The 24848-nt window shown below is 53.4% G+C and overlaps 1 protein-coding gene across 1 annotated transcript in view; it reads right to left on the bottom strand.

Annotated features, from left to right (window-relative positions):
• GNA12 (G protein subunit alpha 12) overlaps positions 1-24062 on the bottom strand; it is a 135969-nt gene extending 111907 nt beyond the window's left edge. Inside the window, exons 1-2 of the mRNA XM_021680134.2 lie at positions 24045-24062; positions 23251-23382 (exon numbers count right to left, since the gene is read on the bottom strand). Coding sequence (XP_021535809.2) covers positions 23251-23382; positions 24045-24062 — 150 coding nt within the window. The remainder of the gene's footprint in view (positions 1-23250; positions 23383-24044) is intronic.
• Between the last annotated feature and the right edge of the window lie 786 nt (positions 24063-24848).

Raw genomic sequence — 24848 nt, 5'->3', positions numbered from 1 at the left:
CACCACTACCATCATCACCATCATCATCACCACCATCACCATCACCACCATCACCACCATCATCATCATCACCATCATCAGCACTGCCACCACCATCACCATCACCACCTCATCATTCCACTTTAGGAGAGCTGTTCATGGTGTAAAATGGCATTGTAGGGGTAACTGGGTGGCATGGTTGGTTGAGCATCTGACTTTTGGTTTTAGCTCAGGTCGTGATCTCAGGGTCATGAGATCAAGCCCTGCATCAGGCTCTGTGCTCAATGCAGAATCTGTTTGAGACTCTCTCTCCCTCTGCCTCTCCCCCTCCCCTCTGCTCACACACTCTCTCTCTCAAATAAATAAATCTTTAAAAAATAATAATAATAAAATGGCATTGTACAACAGCAAATGATAATGGTAACCATTGAGAAATGTTGAAAACAAGATGAGAGAACTGGAAGATAAAGTAAAAGAAATATCTCAAAACCCAGAGGACAAGTATAAAGAGATGGAAATCATGAGAGGAAGGAAGGGAGAGTTACATGGGAATGCTAAGAGTTCTAGAAGGACGAGGGAAAGAGATGGAAGAGAGAAGCAATAAAGACACTTCTTTTTCTGACAGTATTGTAGACCAAATACTCAGACCAACTGTTCTGCAACAACAATTAAAAATGCCTTATAAACTATTCAAAACTTTTTTTAAGAGTCACTGATCTGATTAAGGAAGGCTCAGGGGCCAAAATCAAAGTGGAAACAAAAATTCAAAGTTAAGGGCGCCTTGGTGGCTCAGTTGGTTAAGCAACGGCCTTCGGCTCAGGTCATGATCCTGGAGTCCCGGGATCGAGTCCCGCATCGGGCTCCCTGCTCGGCGGGGAGTCTGCTTCTCCCTCTGAGCCTCCCCATGCTCATGCTCTATCTCATTCTCTCTCTCAAATAAATAAATAAAATCTTTTAAAAAAAAAATTCAAAGTTAAGCATATTAGTGGTGAAGCCACCAGCTTCCCTGACAACATCTGCTGAACCCCTGAAGTTTAGGGTTCTATTTTCCTGGCTGCAAGAGATAAAAACCTAAAGATCGTTAAAGGTAGAGAGTCTGATAGAAGACACCTGCGTAAACTGAGGACCAGCAAGGACTACATATTCAGTGAAAGAGCTGGTAAAATCAACAGTATGGATGTCAATCATTTATCAACAGATTAAGTTCCAAGGGAAGTGAGTGTACATTTTTTTAACAACCAGTGAACACAGAAGAAAATAAGGCATCATGAATGAAAACCAGCCCAAACTATAGACAACAGCCCAAACTATAGACTAAAAAATGTGGGATATTGGACTTGTCAAATACAGATGATAGAATAAATATGCTTAATATCTCTAAAGAAATAAAAGAGGGAGGGACGCCTTGATGGCTCAGTCAGTTGAGCATCTGACTCTTGGTTTCGGCTCAGGTCGTGATCTCACAGTCTTTGGATCAAGCCCTGTGTCGGGTTCCGTGCTCAGTGGGGAGTCTGCTTGGGATTCTCTCTCTCTTCTCTCTCTCTGCCCCTCCCCCTGCTCCCTCATGCACACATGCTCTATCTCTCTAAAATAAATAAATGAATCTTAAAAAAAAAAGAAATAAAAGAGGGTATTGAAAGTATGAATGAGGAATAAGAGAATATAAAAAATGTTTGGGAAGATGTGAACAAGAACCAAATAATTCATCTAAAAATGAAAACTATATTGAAATAGAAATGTAATGGGTATGTTAAGTTGTAGACTAAGATGCAGATCAAGAGAGGAAACTGGAATGCAGACCTGAAAACATCACCTTGAATACAACACAAAAATATGGAGAGTAAGAGACAGGAAAGACCTACTGAATATATATCTAACCAGAGTTCCAGAGGGGCTAGGGAGAAGAAGAGGCAATATCTGAAGAAATCACAGCTTAGAATTTTAAGTTGACAAATGACACAAAATGCTCAGCTTGATAAATGAAATCTAGATGGAGATACACCATCATGACCTTGAAGGACATCAAAGACAAGAGAAGACCTTAAAAACAGCCAGAGAGAAAGCAATCATACTACTATTTATATGATCGTTACTAGGGGCCAGGCACTGTTCTAAGCATTTTGCATGTACTAGCTCACACAACCCACGAAGCAACCACAGAAACAGAGAACTGATCTCTCAATGGTGAAGGTAGAAGCTAGACTGGAATTAATATCTAAAAGCATTGAGGGGAGGGGCGCCTGGGTGGCTCAGTCGTTAAGCGTCTGCCTTCGGCTCAGGTCGAGCCCCACATTGGGCTCCCTGCTGAGCGGGAAACCTGCTTCTCCCTCTCCCAGTCCCCCTGCTTGTGTTCCCTCTCTCTCTGTGTCTCTCTCTGTCAAATAAATAAATAAAATCTTAAAAAAATAAAATAAAATAAAATAAAAGCATTGAGGGGATATAACCATTAACTTAGAATGGTAAACCCAGTAAACATATATTTCAAGAAAATGGAGGATATGAGGGCATTTCAAACAAATAAAAAGACGATTACTTTATATAATGTGCATTACGGGCACATAACTGTGCCTTCTTCCCAAAATTCATATGTTGCACTCCTAATCTCCTGGACCTCAGAATGTAACTCTATTGGGGCATAGGGTCTTTAAAAAGGTAATTAAGTTACAAGGTCATTAGGTGGGGCTGCGACCCCATGACTGGTGTCCTCATAAGAAAAGGAAATTTGGACACAGATGCATACAGAGGGAAGACCATGTGAAGACATAGGAAGAAGATGGCCAGTTTATAAGCCAAGGAGAGAAGCCATAGAAGAAACCAAACTCGCCAACACCTTGATTTTGGACTTCTAACCTCCACAAATGTAAGAAATTTAATTTCTGTTGTGAAACCATCGAGTCTGTAGTATTTTTGCTATGGCAGCATGGGCAATCTACTATAACGTGCATCAAGAAGGAGGAAAAATAATCTCAGAAGGAAGGTCTGCCATACAGAAAGAAAGCGTGGACAGTTTGTGAACACACAGGTAATTCTTATCACTGATTATATGAAATAACAATAATAATTTTAACTTGTGGAGTTAAGGAAAAAATAGAACTAAAACACCGGACACCAAAGGCATATATATATATGGGGAGGGGACGATCATAAAGTGTCCTAAGATCTTTTAATTGTTTGAGAGGAGAATAAACATTTTGACTAATGCTAAACTTTGTCAAGTTAAATACTCATGCTGAAAATTTTAGGGTAAACACAAAAAGAAGAGAAATAGAGTGTATAAATTCCACACAAGCAGAGGGGGAAAATGGAATGAGGAAGCAAAAATCAACCAAGACAAAAGAATGTGAAGAACGAAGGAGAAAGAAACACAGGAATAAAAGCAGGACGAATGGGACAGAATAAGGTGTAAATACATCCAAATATATGGCTCATAAAAGCAAATGTGAACAGACTAAAATAGTTCAAAGACAAAATCTGTCAGACTGGATGAAATAAAAACAAGGTCCAGCTGCCTACTCCTAAAGGACGTACCTGATGACCCAGAAAAGATCAAAGTAAAAGAGTGAAGGGAGATTTGCCAGGCAAATACCCAACAAAAGAAGTCTGGCATATCTATATTAATAGGTGACAAAGTAGATTTTAACTCTGAAAGCATTGCTAGTGATGAAGAGTCATTTTATACAATAAAAGGTTTATGTCACTGCTACATATAACAATTCTAAACTTGTATGCACCTAATAACAGCCTCAAACATTGAAAGGAAAGAGTGGACACAACCTTGAGGAGAAACAGAGGAATCCACCATCACCGCTGGGGTGAGGGTGTGGGTTAAACATACCTCTGCTAGTAATTAATAGTTTAAGAAATAGGGACGCCTGGGTGGCTCAATCGGTTAAGCATCTGCCTTCGGCTCAGGTCATGATCCCAGGGTCCTGGGATCGAGTCCTGCATCGGGCTCCCTGCTCCGCGGGGAGCCTGCTTCTCCCTCTGCCTCTGTCTCTCTCTCTCTGTCTCTCATGAATAAATAAATAAAATCTTTAAAAAAAAATAGTTTAAGAAATAAAAAAATACAGTTGTGGGAGTCTGTTACCTCAGGAGCCCCCAAAAGAACCACTTCTGGTTTGAATCTGGATTGGATGTGGGGCATGTGTTGACAAATAGAGTGTGGCAGAGGTGATCTTCTGCCAGTTTCAGGTTTGAGCTTTAAGGAACCCTGATAGCTTCTGTTTTTGTGCATTCAGAACCCTGAATGCACAAGTCCAGCTGCTTTGACAAGTCCAGCTGCTGAGCTGGAGAGACTGTGGGAAAAGGTGAAGACCCCAGGACTACCTGCAAAGGGAGACTGCTCCAGCCACCCCAGCGTCCCAGCTGAGCCATGCCCTCAGGCAACCCGCAGCTGAACTGCGCCAAGGGAAGGACCAGCACAGCTGCTTGGCTGAGTCCAGGTTGCAGAGTCATGACCACACGACATGCTAAGTCACTAAGATTTGGACTGACTTGTTATGCACCAATAGATAAGCGACAATGAACAAATTTGACCTACTACAGATAGGTTGAACCGCGAGCCCAACAATTACAGAATACGTATTCTGTTCAAATACAAGGAACGTTTTCAAAATTGACTACAAAGGAGCTTAGAAGGCAAGTTTCAATACATTTTCAAGGATCGGTGTCATCCAGACCTCATTCTCTGCCCATGTTGCAGTTAAATTTGCTATTACTATTAAAAAAAAATGTGTCAAGTTAAATTTGATATTGTTAACATTAATAATATCCAAAGTTTTAGAAATTAGAAATAGACCTTCTAAACAAACAGCCAGCTTGTTAAACTTGTTTGTTACAGTATCAAGTAAAAAAGATCATGGGGTTGTTTGTTATTGCCTCCTAACCTAGCGTATCCTTACTGCTACAACCGCCAGGTGGCGATACAGTGTAATAGTCCACAGCATGGCTCTGCATTCTGATCCTGACTCCATCCTCTACTCGCTGTGTGGCCTTGAGCAAATTACTTAATCTCACTGTGCCCTGCTTCTCTTCATCCATATAGTGAGAACAATAATGACGTGATAGTACTACAACAGAGTTGAAATTATTGAAGATTAGATGAGATCTGTAAAGTCCCAAGAAGAAAGACGTGCGAAAAGTAAGGTCTCTGTAAATGTTAATTATTATTACTATCATTACCTTCATATTCTATACACTGACACTTGGCAATGTAAAGTCTCTCCCCCAAAATCACACACCGAGGAAGTGGCAAAGCCAGAATTTCACCCCTGTCTTTCCAACTCCCTTGGCACCCTGTGCCCCCTTTATGGCATCATGCGTCTCCCCCTTTGTGGGACTAGGAATAGAGTCACCATTCCTTCCTCCCCCTGCCCCCCTCAAGCCCGTCCACTCTGGAGAATTTAGTGACTCTGGCTCATATTCCGGAGATTGCTCCTGCCTCAGAACCTCCCTCCTGTTACTCCCTAGCTCCCAAAACTGTCCTGCCCTCAGTTCTCTCCAGGCGTTCACCCCTTTGGGCTGAGCTCAAACCATACTTTCTCAGGAAGCCTTTCCTGACCCCAAACTCCCCCCCTGACATACCCCACCAAACTAGGCCCAGTTCCCACTGTCTGCTGTCCTAGTACCCCATGCTTTCTACTTCCAGCATTTATCACACTTAAAATTATTTGTGTTGTCATATGTTGAATGTCTCCCCAGCTGTATCCATGAGGCAATCTATCTTTGTAGGGCTGGAGCCCTGCACCTGCACATAGTAGGAACTTAATCACTGCTTGTTGGATAGATGGATGGAAGGAAAGAAGGAAGGAAGAAGGGATGGATGGATGGATGATGAATGGATGATGGGTGGATGGATGGATGAATGGACGGATGATGGATGGATGGGTGGATGGATGGATGAGTGGATGAGTAGATGGATGGTTGAATGACAGGCATAGTCTCCAGGGGCCTTGAGGGCATCACAGAGGACCTTCTCTTTAGGATAGACCTTGTCATTTCTCTTGGAAGGGGAAAAGGGAATTCTTCAGGATTCTGCCTGCCATGGTTTGGAAGAGAGTTGTCTTGCTGGCTGATTATTTCACTCAGAGTCAGCATGTTTTTAAGGAACAGTTAGTTGTGGGACCCACGACTCATGTGCTATGGCACTTCCCTATTTGAACCTAGGTTCTACTTAACTTGACCCCAAGCACCAGAAGGAGAACATTTGTGGGAGCTAAGAGTTAGCAGTTTTGAGAACCAAGTCAGCAGTCTGGACAGTGGGGTGAGTTTCTGTCTCAGGTGCTGATCTAGGTTCAAACATCAAAGGTTGGTACGTGTTATTTTCATCCTCAGTAGCAACACACGTGGAGACTTTCACATCACCTCTGAGGAGAAGGCTAGGATCTGGGGATACCTTTGGGAGATGCTCAAGAAACATCGAGCTGGTTCACGAGGACTGCACAAAGGCAAGGTGAAGGACACACGTTCTTTAGACTTAGTTTAGCCTCACGAAATTCTCCCAAACCCAAGATTTATTCATTTCTAGCTCCCACCTCAAGTCCATTGAAGACTGTGTGTGTGTGTGGGGGGGGGAATCTCCTTTTAAGATTTTATTTATTTTATTTGAGAGAGAGAGAGAGAAGGGGCGGAGGGATAGAGAGAATCCCCAAGCAGATTTCCTGCTGTGCGGCGCCCAATGCAGGCCTTGATCTCAGGACCCTGAGATCAAGACCTGAGCTGAAATCAAGAGTTGGGTGCTCAACCGACTGAGCCACCCAGGTGCCCCTGAGGTCTCCTTTATTTCAACTCATCCCGGGACTCAGGCTGACCCGGCAACCACCATCTTGCAGATTGCTGGTCCCCCAGGAGAGGGAAAGAAAGAGCTCTGGAGGGTTTTGGACTGGCAATGAAATCACAACCTGGAAGTGACCGTCGCTTCTGCACACAGCTTCTTGGCCAGAACTTGGGATGGTTAGTCTGAGGCGTCCGTTTGGGGAGGACATCGTACTCAGTGATTTAATCAAACACTAATCCGGATATTGGTGTGACCGGGTGTCATAGATGTGTTGACATCTACAATCAGTGGGCTTTAAGTAAAGGGCATCACCCCGTTAATGTGGACGAGCCTCATCCAATCAGTTGAAAGGCATGAAGAATAAGAACTGAGGTTTCCCAGAGAGAAGGAATCCTGCCTGGGTCTCCAGCCTGCTGACCTGCCCTACAGAGTTCACACCTGTCAGCTTTATAATCCTGGGAGCCAGTTTTTAAAAATAAGTCTCTTGATATACATAAGTATAAGCCTCTTGATTATATATATATATATATATATACATATATATATAAAATCTGTGCCTCAGTTTACTATTCTGTAAAATAGAGATGAACTAAGCAAGCCTGAACAGGTTGTAGCGATGAAATGGATTAATAGCCGGGAGGAATTGAGTCTGGCACGGGGGCAGTTACCTTATTCCTGTTACGGCCCGGCTCCCTCCTTGCCCTTGGCCTTCTCATCCCATAGCAGCTGTCTGGAAATGCTGCCTAACTTACCGCAGGTTTCGATGCCCTCCAGCACTGGGAGCACCGCCCTCCCCATGTCCCATCCTGCCCTGCAAATATTAGGCAGGAGCAGTGACCCATGGTGGCCCCCTCTGGCTCACTGGGGCCCCCCTCTGGTAGTCTGCACAGACCAAGGCTCCCAGAGCACAGAGGCATAATGGGTGGTGGGCTCAGAGCCTGCTTCCTGGGGAAGGAGAAGGGCAGGGGAGCTGCCTGGGCTCAGAGACCCCCCAGAAGGTACCTATGTTGACCACTCTGCAGAGGAGCCCTGGGGCCTGAAGAGTGGGTTCCATTTGCTACCTATGACCTTGGGGAGCAAGGACCTGTCCTAGGACTGGCTACGTAATTTGCAGGGCCCAGTACAAAATGAAATTGTGGGGTCCCTTGTTCAAAAGGTTTTAGGAATTTCAAGGCAGAAGAACACCAAATCAGGTGTGGGGCTTTGAGTCTGCTGAGAGCATGGGCACAGGGGTGGGGGGAGTGGGGATGGGGCTGTAGGAGTGGGGGGGCATCCAGGGCCAAGACCCTCACGGGGAGCAAGTCTGGGGCACGGAATTCCTGGGTGGAGAGTTTAACCTGTCCTCCTGCTATGTTGGGTTGGACACCAGCTTGCACCAGGCTCTGGGGAAATGTGTAGCTGTTTATGGTCGCTCTGGCCTATGTCGAGAATGCACAGGAAATGGTTTGGTTTTCCCCGCTAGTGATTCACTCCCTCAGCCTTGCTCTTTCCATTCTCCGCTTCCTGTCCCTTCGCTAGGGCTCGGACAGATTCTGCCATTTCCCGGGCACTTTGGGGCAATAAAAAGGCCTGTTTGGTTGAATCTAAAACTTCCACCTCAAATCCAATTTCACGGTCATCTTGTGCCTTCCTGCAGAGCGGCCAGGCCTTGCCCTGAGAGCCCCAGGAGGAAGGCAGGGAGGGGAACCAGCTGCTTCTCCTTCCTCTTCCTCCCTCTCCGCTTAGCCTGAGCCGAGGAGGGGAGGGAGAGCAGGAGGAGGGGAAAAAAAATCCAGGGTCTCTTAACTTGACAGTGACATGCCCCCGGCCTCCCGCACCCCCGAGGACTCCCGATTTCTCCCCCTGCCTCCTCGGCTGTCTCCTGCTTGTATGGCTGTCAATGGAAGGAGGGGGAAAGGGTGGGCTAGCATTTTGGCCACTTCTTCAGCCTTCAGCCCTGAGAAGACATCTTACCCCTTTTGCTGCTGGCTGGGGGCACCTGATATCCCTCTGCCTCCAGACCGGAGTCCTGGATCACAGTCCTGGGACAACGGGAAAAGGCCCTCTTCATAAGACAAGACACAGAGACACTTAGAGCTCTGCGGGGAAAGCCAGAAACAGACAGCTGCGTCTCTGGCTTTGGCACAGGGATAATATCATACGATCGCAGCTCGTGTTTACCGAACATGTGTTCCGTGTGCCCCGAGATGTGCAGAGCACTTCACTGACATTAAAGCATCACATTTTCTCAGCCAGGAGGGATGTGCTATTTTAAGTCCTGTTTTTCGCTGACGAGAAAATTGAGGCTAAGAAAGATTAAGAACCACGCCCACGGCCACAAACCCCCGCAGTGGCCAAGTCAGGGCTGGATGCAAGGCCTTCCCAGCTCCATACCCAGCGCCTCATAGTGACTCCACTCTCTGACCTTGTGAAAGGGTCCATACAAGGTGCATGAATACTATGGTGATGGTGGTGGGGGCTGATCCTGCCTGTGGAGTATCAGGGAAGGCTGCATGGAAGAGGCGATCTTTGAGTTTCAATGTAAAGGACAAGCAGCTGGAGGGAATGGCTTGTGCAGGGAATGGCTCTGAGGCCTGGACAGCGCAGCAGGTAAGGACTTGCGGGGAGCCCCAGGAGGATGGGGCCCAGGGCCTGTGTCAAGGTGAGCTCTGGGGGATGAGGCTGAGGCGAGTCCCACTGAAGACCCTGAGAAACATTTTGGACTCTGTTCCTCAGCTTTGAGAATTCTCACAGCACCGAACACATTATGAAATTATCTCATTACTTACACGCTCGTTCTCTGCCTCCCCCCGTTAGGGTGGACACTCCGTGAAGCCAGGCACGTGACCATTTCGTTCCTCTCTAGATCCCCGAAAGCTGGCCTGCAGTGGACACTCAATACATGCTTGGGGGAATGAGTGCATGAAGTCCACCTGACTGGGAGGTGTAGCCCCTGTAGCTAGACCTTGCTGCCACTGTCTCGAAGTCCTCAGGCTTGCACTGAGCGGCTGCTAGCCTCGGTGGGTGGTCCCACCTTGGCCCAGAGATGGTCTGGCCTCCTGGAGAACATGGCTTGAAATTCCCACCTGCAACCACCAGGTGGCGCTCACGCTACACAAGCTTCCAGAACTCCCCTGTGTGGCTGAAGACAGGCATGGCCAGACCCCCAGGGCTGGAAGCACCCACCTCGAGCTAAGAACAAGATGAATTCCCTTGGAGCTGTGTCGGGGGGCTGACCTTGGAGCCCTGGGCCTGCTGAGCATCTGGACAGGGACCGGCAGCCTGGGAGGGGCTGCAGTGGGCTGAGGAATGGCCTTGCTCTCCGGAGCGGCCAAGAACAAGGCTGGTGGGCAGGCGTAGTGGGCAGCTGGCTGGAAGGGAGTGACAGTCACAGGCATCCCGGGTCCCGACCCCAGCGACCCCCTCCCCATGCCATCCTGCTTTCTCACCTACAGCTGCCCATAGCTGGGGAGGGGGACATGGGCCCTGGGCCCACGACGCTGGTCACCCCTGTCTGGTTCTGGAGAAGGGAATCCAGGCACTAATGAGAACAAATGGCAGCCTGGAGAACTCATCTGTGGCTCCCAGATGAGATTCCCCCCGCCCTCCCCACCTCAGCCCACTGCAGCCCCTCCCAGGCTGCCGGTCCCTGTCCAGATGCTCAGCAGGCCCAGGGCTCCAAGGTCAGCCCCCCGACACAGCTCCAAGGGAATTCATCTTGTTCTTAGCTCGAGGTGGGTGCTTCCAGCCCTGGGGGTCTGGCCATGCCTGTCTTCAGCCACACAGGGGAGTTCTGGAAGCTTCTGGGGCCACCCTGGGAAGGAAGTGGTCACATGACCCAGGCGGTGGGGATGCATCTCTCACTCTGGGGACTCAGGTGAAGCGAAACCAGGACTGTGTTTTTCTGTAACTCAGCCTGATGGCTACTTTGAGCCCCGATTCTGACCCATGGCAGAAAATGCCATCTTGGCCAGTTCTGGGTAAACTGGGCCATTTAAACTCAAAGTTTAGAGGGTCCCTTTGCCCTTCTTTTGGCCCTAGCATGGCAGTTATGTTCTAGGGGGTTATACAGACTTATGGCATTGGGGGGGGTACCTGGTCACTGGTAGCTCCTGATGCCAGTGTCCCCTGAAGGGACACGGTCATGTCTCATCCCCCTGCTCTACTTGTTCCGAGGTGTCCAAGCCTCAGAGAGTTTCCTCCTTGGTAGCCTGCTCGCTGTCCCTTACTGACTTCTGTGTCCTTTGTCCTCCCTGCCCCCTGCCAGCCCCCACCCCGTGTTAGCACCCCCTACTTACCAGATTTCTCGGGTTCCGTCTGTCCCCAGCTGTCCTAGCTCTGGGGACTTCTCATTCCTCTCCCGCCCGAGGGGGCAGGCTGCAGGATCCCCTTCTCGGACCCCCAGTGGCATCCAAACCCCGTGCTTCCCCTCTGTGTTTCCTCTTTCCTTCCCCAGCTGGAAAGGGCTCGGGCTAGTTTAGGAGCAGGGAGAAGGTGTACTCCAGATCTTAGTTTCTTCCCAAAGCTTTTGGAGCCACATTTTTTGGTCTGACATAATGGTCAAGATCTGGCTTTCTAAGCTCTCTCCCCTGAGGGGATGGCTGCCCACCCGCCCGCCACGGAGGGGCGTGGGGTCGAAAGGGAGTGCACGTGTGGGCGGACCCTGCGTGTTTCAGGTGGGGCAATGCTCCCAGGACCACCTGGTCTCTAGAACAAACACACCTGTTCCACGCGGCAGGGGTGTGGCCTCGTTCCTAGGATCTGAACACTTGCCCGTGTGCGCCGGGGCAGGTGTGTGCCAGGCAGTGGGCAGGTGCTAACAGCATCCTGGGCTTCCATTCCCACAGCTAGAGCAGAGCCGCCGACCTTGCAAATAGCATGCACGCCGCAAACACAACCCGCGTAGGTAACCCGAAATTTTCTCGTAGCCTCATTAAAAAAGGAAGAAGGGGGGCACCCGGGTGGCTCAGTTTGTTGGGCGACTGCCTTCGGCTCGGGTTGTGGTCCCAGAGTCCCTGGATCGAGTCCCGTGTCGGGCTACCTGTTCAGCAGGGAGTCTGCTTCTCCCTCTGGCCCTCCCCCCTCTCATACTCTCTCTCTGTCTCAAATAAATAGATAAAATCTTTAAAAAAACAAAACAAAAAAAGAAACGAAGAAGGAACAGCCAGAATGAATTTTAAGAACATATTTTACCTAATATGTGCAAAATAACAACACGTAATCAATAGACAAGTTATTGATGATGCAGGTTAAGTCTCCAAAGCCTGGGGTGTATTTTACACGTGTAACACATCTCAGCCCTGATGCTACATTTTAATGAGAAATACTTGACCTGCATTTAGATGTCACAAAACCTACAGCTGGAAAAGAGAGTTGCATACCCCAGTTGCACCAAACGTACTTAGAAGTTTCCCAATAACTGAATCCAGCGTCAGTTTTCAAATTAAAAGAAAATAAAAAACTTGATTCCTCAGTCTCACGAGCCACATGTCCAATGCTCAGTAGCCACGTGTGGCCAGGGGCCACCCTGTTGGACAGAGCAGTCTAGAATGTTCTCTCCTTCTCCTCCTCTCAACACACATTCTCCTCGGCCTTTACCTGGCTAACCCCTCCTGGCCCCTCAGCGCTTGCTCCCCCCAGCTCCCCAGGATGGCCTGGCCCCTGGCCTCTGGGTGGGCGCTGCTGTAGATTTGTTTTCCAAATAAATGACTAGCTTTGAGGAGCACAGAGACCCACCCTTGGGGCTGGGCCTTGGTGTTAAAATGAGGCTGCCGTAAAACACGTATCTGACAAACGGCATGTATCCAGCATGTATAAAGAGCTCTCAAGACTCAAGAGCGAAGAAACAACCTAGTAAAAAATGCACAAATGATTTGAATGGACACTTCACTGAAAATAGTGTTTGGATGGCAGATCAGCACATGAGAAGACGCTTAGCCTCAGACCATGATGCAGGTCTGACACCCAGAAAGAAGGTGGGGGGTGGGTAGGGAGAGCCTCGGCCGGCAGGGCAGCCCCCGACAATCTCGGCCAGGCCAGCGGGGGCTCACGAGAAGTCGTGGGAGGGGTAGGCACGGCAGCCCCTCCACGCCCAGGGCTGCCTCCAGCCGGGCCCAGTGGCTCAGGGCCGCCCTCGGCAGTTGCCTCCCGAAGGGAGAGCAGAGAGCGAGGGCCTCCCCTGCATTAGCATCACTGCCACAGGGCGGATGGACAGGCCGCTGTTTCAGGGTCCTGAGGTCAAGGAGGCTTCTCCGGGGGGTAACCCACAGCAACAGGATGGGAGTCCTGGGGATGGCGTCCAGGAATCGGCCTTTCTCAAGCTCGACTGATGATCCTGTGCCCATTCCAGTCTGGGAACGCCACGGTGTAGGGCCAGCTCTGCGTTATACAGGTGTGGACTTACGCCCCGAGGCCTGCTCTGGGTCCTGCACGGAGACCGGGGCCGTGTGGGGCCAGAGAGCACGCCAGCCCTTTAGGCTCTGAAGAACCCAGTTGACGCCATCAGTTAAAAATGCATCGGGGACCCACCTTGTGCTTTGTGGACAAATGCCTGGGTGCTTGGCATGAAATAGAATTCATAGGCTCATTCTTCTGGAAAAGAAATCCATCCATCTGCAGTCAGAGAAGGGCCTTTGTGCAATGCCAGGGACGGTTCTGGGAGCCACGGCATGGCTTTGGCCAAGACCCACCTGCTCTGCATACGGTTTCTGAAGCAGCCAAACAGGTGGCCACGAAAGTTGCCCACGCTTCCGGCCACGTTCCTTGCTCCGCCGGGAAGGTGCTTCTGCTCCCCTCCTCTTCAGCCAGTGAGGCGCCCACTCACCCTTGGGCACCTAGCCTCAGAGTCCCCTCCTTCCTGCTCGTGCTTGTGCGGGACACGCCTTGGAACTGCCCCGAGGGTGAGCAGCTGAGCTTTGAACTCACCCCCTGTCCCCTCCAGGGTGTGCGGAGCGGGCTTGGACCCGCGGGAAGACCCAGGATGCCCATCTTTCCCGAACTTGGCATTCAGTAGTGGCAACAGCGGCATGTGGCTGGCTTGACGTGGGCCGGGGAGGAGTACCGACCCCACAGACCCAGGGAACATGACCCATCGGGGCTTGCTTTCCCGCCTAGTTACCAGCTCACCATTCCGCTCCTGCCCCTCCACGGTTGGGGTGGCTCCTGGCCTGCCAACTCCTGGCACCGTGGTCTGCCCTGCCGGTGGGCAGAGCATGCTCCCCTGGCCGGGCATCCCCGGGGAGGCACTCTTGGGAACTGCCCAAAGGTGACTTCTGGGCTTGGCGGAGCATGGGGAGCGCCAACCACAGGGGGCCGGGCTGGGGAATACCTGGGTCCAGCTCCTGGCTTGCCGGGTTTGCCAATGGGAGTGAGCCACAGACTGCCGCTTGGCAGAGTCCGAGCCATGCTGACAGGTGAGGCCAAAGTGCAGAGGGTGTTATTATAGAGGAGAGACTGTGATTTACAGCCGCCTCAGTCCGGGACGGCCAGGCTCGTGGACAGCAGGGAGATGGAGAAGAGCTGGCAGGATACTAACAGGATGAGGGATGTACATTTCATTGAGATGGTGTGCCCGAGTCCACGCGGCAGAGATTAAATAGCCCGTCCCCTGCATGCAGAAAGACAGCGATAAATCAGGCTTTACTGCAAGCGTGGTGGCAGGGAGTTAATTAGGAATGGGGGGAAAATACATTTCAACTCACAAAGAAGCCGAGGGGGCAGCAAAGACCAGCTCAGCCCCACCAGGGGTTGTTGCTCTTGGGGAGAAGCCGCGGTCCACCCCTCCTGCTGAAGGACACACTGAGGGGCCCCGGGAGTGTCACCTGGGAAGTGTCGGAGCCCAGGTGGGAGAGGGTGAGACCGCTGGCTGAGCCCACCCTGCATCAGCTGGTCTTGGCTGGTTCCCTGCCCGTGTGATTCGTGGGGTCTGGAACTTCCAGGCTGAGGACCAGGTTGCTGGGATTCTCCTGGTGAAGGGGCAGGTGCTATGTGCCACAGCCCACGAGTGCTCAGAATTGCTCACAGAGGCAGTTTGCCCCGAATCCCGACCCCCGCCCCGCCACGCTACCCTCGTTGCTGCCCAGCCGGCCAGCCCCCTCCCACTGTCTTCCAGCCCCCCCTCCTCCATTGGGCTGTTTCTGGTTCTGCGCCATGGTTGTGCAGTAACCCCTACCTGGGACATGCACCGTTCAAGACCCAGCTCATTTCCAACTGGTCATTAGCTCGTCAATCATGTACTGAACCCCTCCCCTGAGCTGGGTCCCCTGCGGCGGGATCTAGAGTCCTTCGAGCCGAGGACTGCGGCGTGCAGGGCCGTGAGCAGGCGCTGCTAATCCAGTGTGCGGAGGGTACTGGGGACAGCTCAGGGGCTGTGGGCACCCGAAGAAGGGCAGCTAGCCTCCCTCTGTGGTGGGAGCGGAGGAATTGGTGATCAGGAAATTCTAGAGGGAAGTTTGATGTATGTGACTGTCAGTTTGGCTATGGTTATACTGCAGTAACAAGTACCCCCAAACCTTGTCACTTAGAACGACAAGGCTTCCTGTGTTGGTCACACACTTGGCTGCGAGTCCATGCGTCTCTCAGGCAGTTGTCCTTCGGGTAGTGACCAGCCGTCCCCATTCCCTGCACCGCCAACGTGTGCTGGTCCGTGAAGGGAAAGGATCACGAGAGTCTCTCCCTTGGTTAATTCAATGCTCTGTCTAGGAAACAGCACAGCACGGGCCACGACGGGTCACGTGGTGCAGCCTGACCCGAGGGGACGGGAAGTGGAAACTAGCCATGGATCCGCAAGGAGAGGGAAGACAGTGACAGGGTAGGTGTGTGGGAGCCTCCGTCCTGAGCTGAGTCCCAAGAGCAGGAACTCGCCAGACAGGGGAGGGCAGCAAGGGGAGGGAAGCGGCAGAGCACGGCTGGAGTGTGAGCGTGTGCATGTGCGGGTGTGGGTGTGTATGCGTGAGTGTGTGCGGAGATGTGCACGCATGTGCGCATGTGAGTATGTGTGCGTGCATGTGTAACTGTGTGATTGAGTATGAACACGGGTGGGTGCGTATGCACACATGCACAGATGAGACTTCCGTGTGTGTCATGTATATGCAGGTGTGTTTGTGCGTGTGCGTGTGTGCACATGTGGGTGTGTGTGTAAGGTGATAGAGTCCGCACAGGACGCAGAGACCAGACCATGCAGGCCTTTGGAAACCAGACAGAAGGGCAGATTCTGTCCTGAGAGCACTGGGGGGGACCCTGGAGGGCCTGGCGGAGGGACCAGGCCATATTTGCATCTAGAAAGATTCCTCTGGCTGCAGAGAGGCGAACAGGCAGAGGGAGCCTGAGCGGTTGGGGGGATACCCTTGCTGCGTCAAGCGGGGGAGGTGGGCGTGGCTTGCACTCAGGGCGGGGCTGATGATGGAGAGAGGGACCCCGCTCTGAGCGTGCCTGTCCTGCAGGCTCTCGTGCTGGACCACTGCCTGGGCTGACGCTTCAGGCACGTTGGTTCTGTTTGGCTTCTAAGCCTGTGAGTCCATGGGAGGCACAGATCATGTCTGGAAATTGTAGCCCTTGGAATGTGAAAGAAGCTTTAATAACTATTGAGCCTCCAAAAAGAACAATGTGAAATGGGGAGGGGACCACCGTTTCTGGCCCCGCACAGTGGGGCAAACCTTGCTCCATGAGCTGGGAGCTCCCTAACACGGTGGGAATGATCCCCCTGCTTTTCTGGGCCTCACCCTCTTTCCTCCCTGCCTTCTGCTTCCAGCTCTGGCCAATCCCCATGTTCTGCAACTCTGCATCCCTGAGTCATCATCCCCCTTCCCCAGGGCCACCCCCAAAAGTCAGAGGTGCCCCAGTCCTTGTGGAAGGCACCCGGAGTTCCAGTAAGGTGGGCACGGGGTGGGTGGTGGGTGGGGAGGGCATGGATGGCTGAACTCTCCTCCCGTGCACTGGTGTGAACATCTGATGCCCAGATGGGGGTATGGAAACTTTTAGATGCAGCCAGATGCTCTGCGGGGGAGCATATGGGTCTTGAAAAAAGCTTTATGGTTTTTATCATTACAGAAGTATTATGTGCTCGCTGCAACATTCAGATCTTTGCAAGGTGGGGAGCGGACCCCCCTCCTCCTCCCAATTCTACAGCCCAGAGGTGAGCCATGCTAACAGTGTGGTATCTATAGCCACATTTTCTGTGCACACACGAGCCTGCCTACATATATATATATATATGTACACATTTTGTATGTGTATACACACTCATATACGTATGTGCTTCATGCATGTATTACATGTAAGGTTCATGTTTCTTCCATGGGCTGGTACAGCTTTGAATGTCAGGACACACGGAACAGCCTCCCTCTTTTTCACAAGCCCAGAATTCCATGGGTCCATGATTTACGTGCTCTGTGGACTACTGAATACGTTCCTTGGCTCTGATTTCGGGCTATTACAAGCCATTACATGCCGCAGTGGGCACGCATGGGCACAGCCGGTGTGCACTTGGGGGAGGATTTCAATGGTGCAGAGGCTCAGCAGTGAACTCTGCCGTTAGCTGGCCTGGGGCTGAGGACTGGCTCTCCCTGAGCAGGTCACGGAGCTCCATGCCTCAGTTTGCCGATCTGTGAAATGGGATTCCAGCACGCCCCCCCCACCCTTTACGGGATGGCATGGGTGGGTGTTCAGCAGGGCATCGGCGCCACTGTGGGTCAAGCTCTCTGATGGTGGGTCTCCGCCTGGGGTTGGGTGGCTTGGCGCCCGGGGCCCAGGACCCCAGGCTCCAAGTGGGGCCCGGCTGGCAGGGGAACAATGCCCAGCTCTGGGAGAACAACAGGCCCTTCCCCGCCTGTCAGGGCGTGAGGATTACATGCAGAATAATGCAGTCCCCGATCAAACCTGCAGCTGTAACTCAGGCCCCAGACTCTGCCAGCGCCATAAATTTGGGCGGGAAGTGCTGCTCTAGCAGTTTGCGAACAAGAGCGGGGAAGGCCGGGTGAATTACAGCCACGGAGGAAGCGAAGGCCCCCTGCCCAGCATTGTTAGCGGGAGCCAGGGATTGATTGCTCACTGGCTTAATGAAATTGAATTTTAATTTATATCTCAGCCCACGATGGGGGGCAGGGGCGTGCCTGGGCAGAGGTGGGCTCAGCCCCAGGATGGAGGCTTGTTCTGTGGGGGTTGGGGGCCCACAGTGCTGCAGCCAAGTCCTACAGGAGGGAACCACAGGCTCCCCAGGGTGGTACGTGCTCCCCAAAGTTTCCAGGTTCTGCCAGTCGCCGGGGGAGGGGGAGAGGGGGGCCTTGGGAAAGTCATGTTACCTGCTGGGGCCTCGTCCCCTCTCTGAGCACACCTGCCTGGCTCAGGTGTAAACCTCCGACGGGCTCTGCGTGGGAGCCGGGAGCCCTGCCAGGCGATAGGACCGGACGTGGAGGAGATGTCTCCGGGCAGATTATTGATTCTTGGGGCTCTTTGCAAGTCCCCCACTGACCCCTCCCAGTTGTGCAAAAATGACACGTTAGAACTTGCCGCTGCCTAGAGCCAAGTTCAAAGTAATTTCGAGGGCCTGCTAGTCGCAGGGGGCTATCCCTGGGGGCACGTTTGGCATTTACCTGCCCACCAGCGTGCACACGGCACCACGTGCTCTGGGGGGTGGGCTGTGGAGGGCACATCACAGAGTCAACCTTTTGGGGTGACACTCACCTGACTCTGAATCCCAGCTGCGCATCTCCTGGCCTCAGAAAGCTGCTTCCCATCTCTGGGCCTGTTTCCTCCTCCTAAGCTGGAGATAGATGGTGGGAGCCCCTACCTCCCGGGGCGTTTTGAGGCTTCAAGACTTGGTGTTTCTGTGCCCGGCCCATGGTGGAGGCGAGATTTGCAGGAACCACGGTTCCCAGTGGAGCTTCCGCAGGCGTGGCCAAGAGAGAATGAGGGTCTCCTTCGGGCCCAGTGAGGAGGGGGCTTCACAGCGGGCCGGCGGTGTGCAGGGGTCCCGGGAGCAGGGGTCCTGCCTGGGTGGGGCCCGAAGGGCTGGAAGCAGGGGCAGGCTGAGGGGCCGGGAGGGGCTGAGCCTGACCTGACCTGCCTGGGAGCCTGGGAGCAACACCAGACTTTTTCCTCTGCCTTTCCCCCCTCGGTGGCCCCCGTCATCTGGGCCCTGCCCGGGGCTTCCTGTGTGACGCCCGGCAGGTGGCTTCTGGTGCAATCCCCCTGTTAGTGAGGCAGGGGAACGGCCCAGCTCCTGAGGGTCTGGACCCCTCCCCACATCAGGCCCTGCCCGTCTCCCACCGTGGCACCCATGGGACCTCTGGGCCGGTCCTGCTTCCAGCCTGCAAACACCAGGGGGCTGTCAAGGGGGCTGGCAGGCGACGCTGCTTCCATCTACAGCCTCCGTCAGTAAGCTGGGCCCCGTGGATAAGGCTGCCGCTGATGATCGAAGCCTATGCCCCTCAGCTTGGGGCGGAAACTGTTCTCCACCGGCTGGATCTGGCAAGTAAAGCCACCAAGTTTAGATGCAGGGTGTGTGCGTGGCAGAGGAGGAAGGTGGACAGGAAACCGCAGACTGGCGCCTTTAGGAATCATCAGAAATCAGCTCCCGCCTTTGATTCTACAGACAGAGACGCTCAAGCCCAGAGAGGGACAAGAACTTGCCTGAGGTCACACAGCAAGTGAGCAGGAGAGTTGGGACCACCCTGGGTCACCCAGGCACGGCTCAGGCGAGGTGTCATTAGGCCCACGGGCCCCCCTGGAATGAGGGGGTGCAGAGACATGGGTCGTTCCTATGTCTTCAGATAGAAAGGAGGCCGCATGTGGTACCGTCCCTTTGTCTTTCAGACTACAAACTTCATCCTTACAATTTTTTGGTGAGTGGACGGTGCCTCTGTGTATAAAAAAAGCTGCCCATCCTCGGTGAGCAGACAGAGGCAGGACCTCAGCCCCCCTTAGACCCCTGCCTGGCCCAAAGGGTCCTGATCAGCACTGACGTGGCCACCCTGACCCCAGCTTCTGTAGGCGAAGTGACTTCTTCAATGCAAACAAACTGATTATGGAAGAAAAGTCTATGGGAAGCCAGCATTGCTCACCAAAACCAGACAACTCAAAAATAAATGTCCCGAATATATCCTGTATCCTCATACTATAATGTATATGTATATGCATTTTAATATATTACATATATCATATACATATCATTATATATGATATTATTTTTAAAAAGTCTGCCGAGTTCCTAACGTCACTTACATACTGGGAAATGCTCCCTCAGTCTGAGCCTGTGGCTCCGTTCTTTCAGGTTGAGGTCTGTTGCTAATCCGTGCACCTTGCAAGCGAAAGCAAATCCATGCCCAAGGAGGAGCTGATCGGCTGGCTCTCCCAGGGCTGGGGAGGGACGGAGGACAGCAGAAGGGTACAGTGTGGCCCTGGGTCAGGACTGGTGGGTGCTGGGCAGCAGGTGGTGGGCACGGTGGGATGGACTGGGGAGGAGCCCCCAGGCTCTGGCCTAGATGCTTTGCACCCACCCTCCTAGTGCTCCTCTGAGGGGTGTTAATATTCCTGCTTCATTTTACTATCTTCTCACGAAATAATTCAAACACAGAGAAAACTAGAGAGTAGCAGAATGGACCTGCCCCGTACCTGTCTTCCGGCTCCCCTGAATTCTATGACTTGTCCTGCAGGTGCTTTTCTGGATCTTATGCAAGAGAGAGACCATGACAGGTGTTACTGGGGTCCCTCTCCCCTGTTCCCTACCCCAGGCCTTTTCCCTTCTCTCCCCCACCTGCGAAAGAGCCACATCTGCAAGTGACTATTCATCATCCCACTGCACGAATTCATGCTGTGACCAGGCACATGTCAGTGTAAACAGTCTGCGCGACCGTCTTCCAGTTTTATACAGACCCACGCCCATTTTACAGTTGGAAACCCCTGTGCAAGTCCCCACAGTTGTGAGTGGCACAGCCTGATTCACACCCTGCTGACAGGGGCTCCAGTCACCACAGAGAGATGTTTCTCCCCCGCACAGGCCACCCCGGGGCCAGCGTGAGGATGCTGGATTTATTGATATGACTTTTGGGGTCTGGGGACCTCAGGGGAGCGCCAGGCCTCGGAGGGCCCGGGTGACCTGGGGGATGGCAGAAGCCAAGAGGAGCCTGTCTTTTGACACCGTGTTATTTTACGGAGGAGAAATCAATAGCTCCTTGCTTCAGCAGCTGGTGCGGGGAAGTGGAGGTGAGGGAGCGGGTGGGGGCGGGAGGCTGCGTCTCTGCAGAACCAGGGCGGGCTTAATCCTGGGAGATTTATGGCACCAAGCATCACGGAAGTCTGGGTCGGGGGGAAGGGGTCCCAGTCCCTCAGCCCCGTCTCTCTGACTGAAAAGTGGGTCAGTGGGCCTGAGGGTGAGGGTCTACGGGGGATGGGGAGTGACAAGCTGGCCGCAGCCTGCCCGGGGGAATTTGAAGAGGGAGGGCGCATTGGAGGGCAGGTGGCAGTCACGGCCTGCAGGGAACAAGGCCACCAGTGGGGCTGGTAGTACTTCTGCGTGCCCGACCATGGACCCGACACCCCACACATGGGTGCACCCCCCCCCCCACATGCACGCACGGCTCGGTGAAGCCTTTCCCACCACTAGAGGGTACTAGAAGTCTTCCCAGCCTGTACATTCATCCACTGAAACTGGTGTGCATACATATGTGCGTTCGTGGACACACACACACACACACACACACACACTGTGTGTGTCGAAAAGAAAAAGAAAGAAAGAAGGAAAGAAAGAGCGAAGAAAATCCCGGAAAAACCAGCAGCTGACGGTAATTCGAGCGGACGAGGGCCGTAGACCCCGGAGGCTGCTAACAATAACCAAGTATGAACGGAGCCGCGCGAGATGAACAGATATCTCATGCTTTCCCTCCCAGATCGCTGGCCCCGGCTCTAGGTTTTGAGCATCTCGTACGCCTCCTTCCAGACACTCCCTTCCGACTCCTCTCCGTGCCACTAAGAGCTGAAGGGGGGCGCGGCGGTAAGAAATCGCATTTCCCATGGCAACACCCCTGAGTCTTAGCTGGCTCTCCTGCTTCCCAGCCATGACCTGGAACGCAGCAGGAACTTGGTCTGGCAAATGTCGCCGAGTGCCCGGCCACCACCCTTCCTGCCGGGCCCGGAGCCCTGCTGGCTGGCAGCCCTTTGCTGCCGGGCCCCTCGCCCGTGGGCGCGGACAGCCAGGACGAGCCCGAGCTGCTCTCCCTTGCGGCAACACGGTTTTCCTCCCTCTCATCTGGGGCATGGAACGGGGGGCTAGTGGTTTATTTTAAGCTGTCAGGGGCTCCTAGGTGAACTCTCTAGGTGAGTTCTGGGCCAGCCCTCCCCAGCTCAAGCTTTAGTTGAGGGTCTGCCTTCCTTACCGCAAAGGGGTCCCTGGCAGCACGCCCCCAGCCATGCTCAAGGTCAGACAGGCCCTCAGCCCTCGCCAGGCTCCCGAGGGCAGCAGCGCAGCGGGCCCGATTCCACCCTCAGTACTCGGGACACCAGACCTCCTGGTCTGTCCATCCTGTACTGCGGGGCCGGGGCTGGACTCCCGGGCCCTGTCTCGGGGACACTTCCTGCCCGCTCTCGGCTTTGCTAGGTTTGGGAACAGAAGGACGAACAAGACCCAATTTGTGCTCCAGACAAGGCTTCCTCACTTGGATCTGTGAGCAGAATCCAGGGGGGTCTGCAAGCTTCAACTGGATGGAATGACAGCCTCATTTTCCCTAACTCTGAGTCCAGGTTGGTGTTTCCTTCCATCACACACAGGGGCGACGAGCTCCCGGGGCGTGCACGTGTCCCTTGGCCTTGCTCGCCAACAGACACACGGACATCTCACCGTGGCTCCCAAAGGCGACTGGAGACATGTCATGCCCATCACGACGGTGACACTGGCATCCCCGGCCCCAGGTCTTGCTGTTGAATCTTGTTACTTGAACGCGTTTGCGAGAAAGCACATGAGTGACCAGATTACGAGTTTGCTCTTAAATACTTCGATTAACCGTATTTCAACAAAGACGGCTTCCCTTGCATTCCTATGAGCTTTAAATCTGATGCACGAGAAACGTTGCTTCGAGAGGAGGGGTCTCTGAGGGGCTTCAGATGCCCAAGGGATCATGGCGCACACACCTGTGAAAACCGCTCCCGGCCGGGGGGACACCAGGGGAGGGGGAGCCGGTTGGGGGGCGGTCTGGTCAGCAGGCTCCCTGGGCAGGGGGCGGGAGTGGGGGGGAGAGGGTTTGAAGGGCACAGCGGGTCAGTCTGGGGACTAACTAAGGCTGAGTGTTGGTGGCTGGTGGGGGATGAGGAATCTGTTTTCGGGGCAAATGACACCCTTGTTCGGTTTCGAACATTTGGGCAAATCCAACCCGAGAAGCCCAGGGGCCCTGGCCTCACCAGTCCGGCCCATTTGGGGGCTCCCTTGTGTGAGCTCACTTGGTCCTCACAGCCACCCCACGTGGCATGTCACCCAGGTTTTATGGCCTCACTTTACAGAAGGTGACCTTCAAGGAGTTACAGAAAGTTACCTTAGAACTCAGATGTCCCCCTTTCCATCCCTGGGATCCTGCATCTGCCAGCCCACAGATGCCCGGGGACCCCGCGCCGCGCAGGCACTCTGTCACCACGGTGCTGGCGTCCACCCTGTGCTGGGCCTCGGGCTGGGGACACGAAGGGTAAGGACTAGGTCTGTTAGGCTAAAGGTCTTTGAGCCTTGGTGTGTGTCTCTCTGTGTGTCTCTGTCTCTCTCTCTCACGCACACACACGCACACACATCCCACAGCCTCATACCCACATTCGTGTCCAGTCAGACAAGCTGGGGGAGACGTGCAGCCTCGGTCAAAACAAGGTCAGAGCCGAACATGACACGTGATAGGAAAGAAGGAAATTCCTGTATTAGACATTCATTTCCAGTCAGCCACACCAGCTCGGAAACTTTCGATACAATTTTTAGACGAGCACCTGGGGTTTCGATTCAGCCAGTGCTAAGAGAAGAGCGTGAGCCCATGGCCCCCTCATTCACAAGCCGCTAATTTTAGCATCCAAACAAACCAGCAAGCCGAACACCTTCTCTCCTGGTCCACACCCCCTCCTCTCTCACCCCTTCCTCTGAGCCCCACGCTTCCTGCCGCCGGCCCGCCATGCAGATGTGGCCTTGCCAGGGGCGGGCAGGACCGGGGACCCAGGGACCCGGGGACCCAGGGACCCAGGGACCCAGAGACCCAGGCCCGGCACTCCTGTGGACAGAGGGTTTTGTTCACACCAGGGGCAGCGCAGGCAGGAAGGGATGGAGGGGACAGGGAGGGACAGAGGCAAGCCCCACCTGCACCTCGGCACCCATGGCCTCTCCCGCAGGCCGCCTCCACAGGGCGGTGTCCATCCCTCTCCCTCCCGAAGACCCGGGCACTCCGGTGTGACCTCGACCCCTGCCCCGACAGCTGAGCCTGCACCAAGGATGTCCCAGCTGGCTGTGAGGAGCACCCCGGGGTCTCCCCTTCAAATCTCAGCCCTGTCCCTTCCCAGCAACTGAACCTCAGTTCCCCCATCTATTAAATGGGGTGGTGTTTGCCACCAGGACAGATGGGTGCCAGGCATGGAGATGACGTGCGGAGTGCCTGGCACACCTCAGTGGCATCGTCCACCGGAGGGGACTGCACTTGTTGGCTGGTTTGAGGGTCTTCTTCAAGGTTGGAGGTCCAGGAGCGTCAGAGCAAAGGGAGCAGGCAATCCCTGCCCAGCTCAGCCGAGGTGGTGCTCAGAGGCCCAGGTGAGCAGATGCCAAGGGAACGTGGTGGAAAATCAGTGTGCGTGAGGAAGGGCTGCCTGTGCCAGGCGGCCCCCCAGCCCCATGGATGCAGCTCAGTTCATCCACAGCGGTCTGATGACAAGAGGCCAGGGCGCCAGGCAGGAAGGGGAGCCGCCAGACCGAGGGCTGGCTGCCTGGATGGGCCACCGCATCCCTGACCCAGCTCTGCGTGGACGGGGCGCTTGGACCCCGCAGGAGGAGCCCCACTGGCCCGCACCCTGGAGACCCCATGATTCCTGTAAGCAAAAGTGACCTCCACCTTCGGTTTATGACTTTTCCTCAAACGAATAAAAATGCAGCGAAACAACGGGGATCAGGGAG

Source organism: Neomonachus schauinslandi, chromosome 5 (genome assembly GCF_002201575.2).
Source record: "Neomonachus schauinslandi chromosome 5, ASM220157v2, whole genome shotgun sequence".
Taxonomy (NCBI): domain Eukaryota; kingdom Metazoa; phylum Chordata; class Mammalia; order Carnivora; family Phocidae; genus Neomonachus; species Neomonachus schauinslandi.
This window is presented reverse-complemented; position numbering and strand designations above follow the sequence as displayed.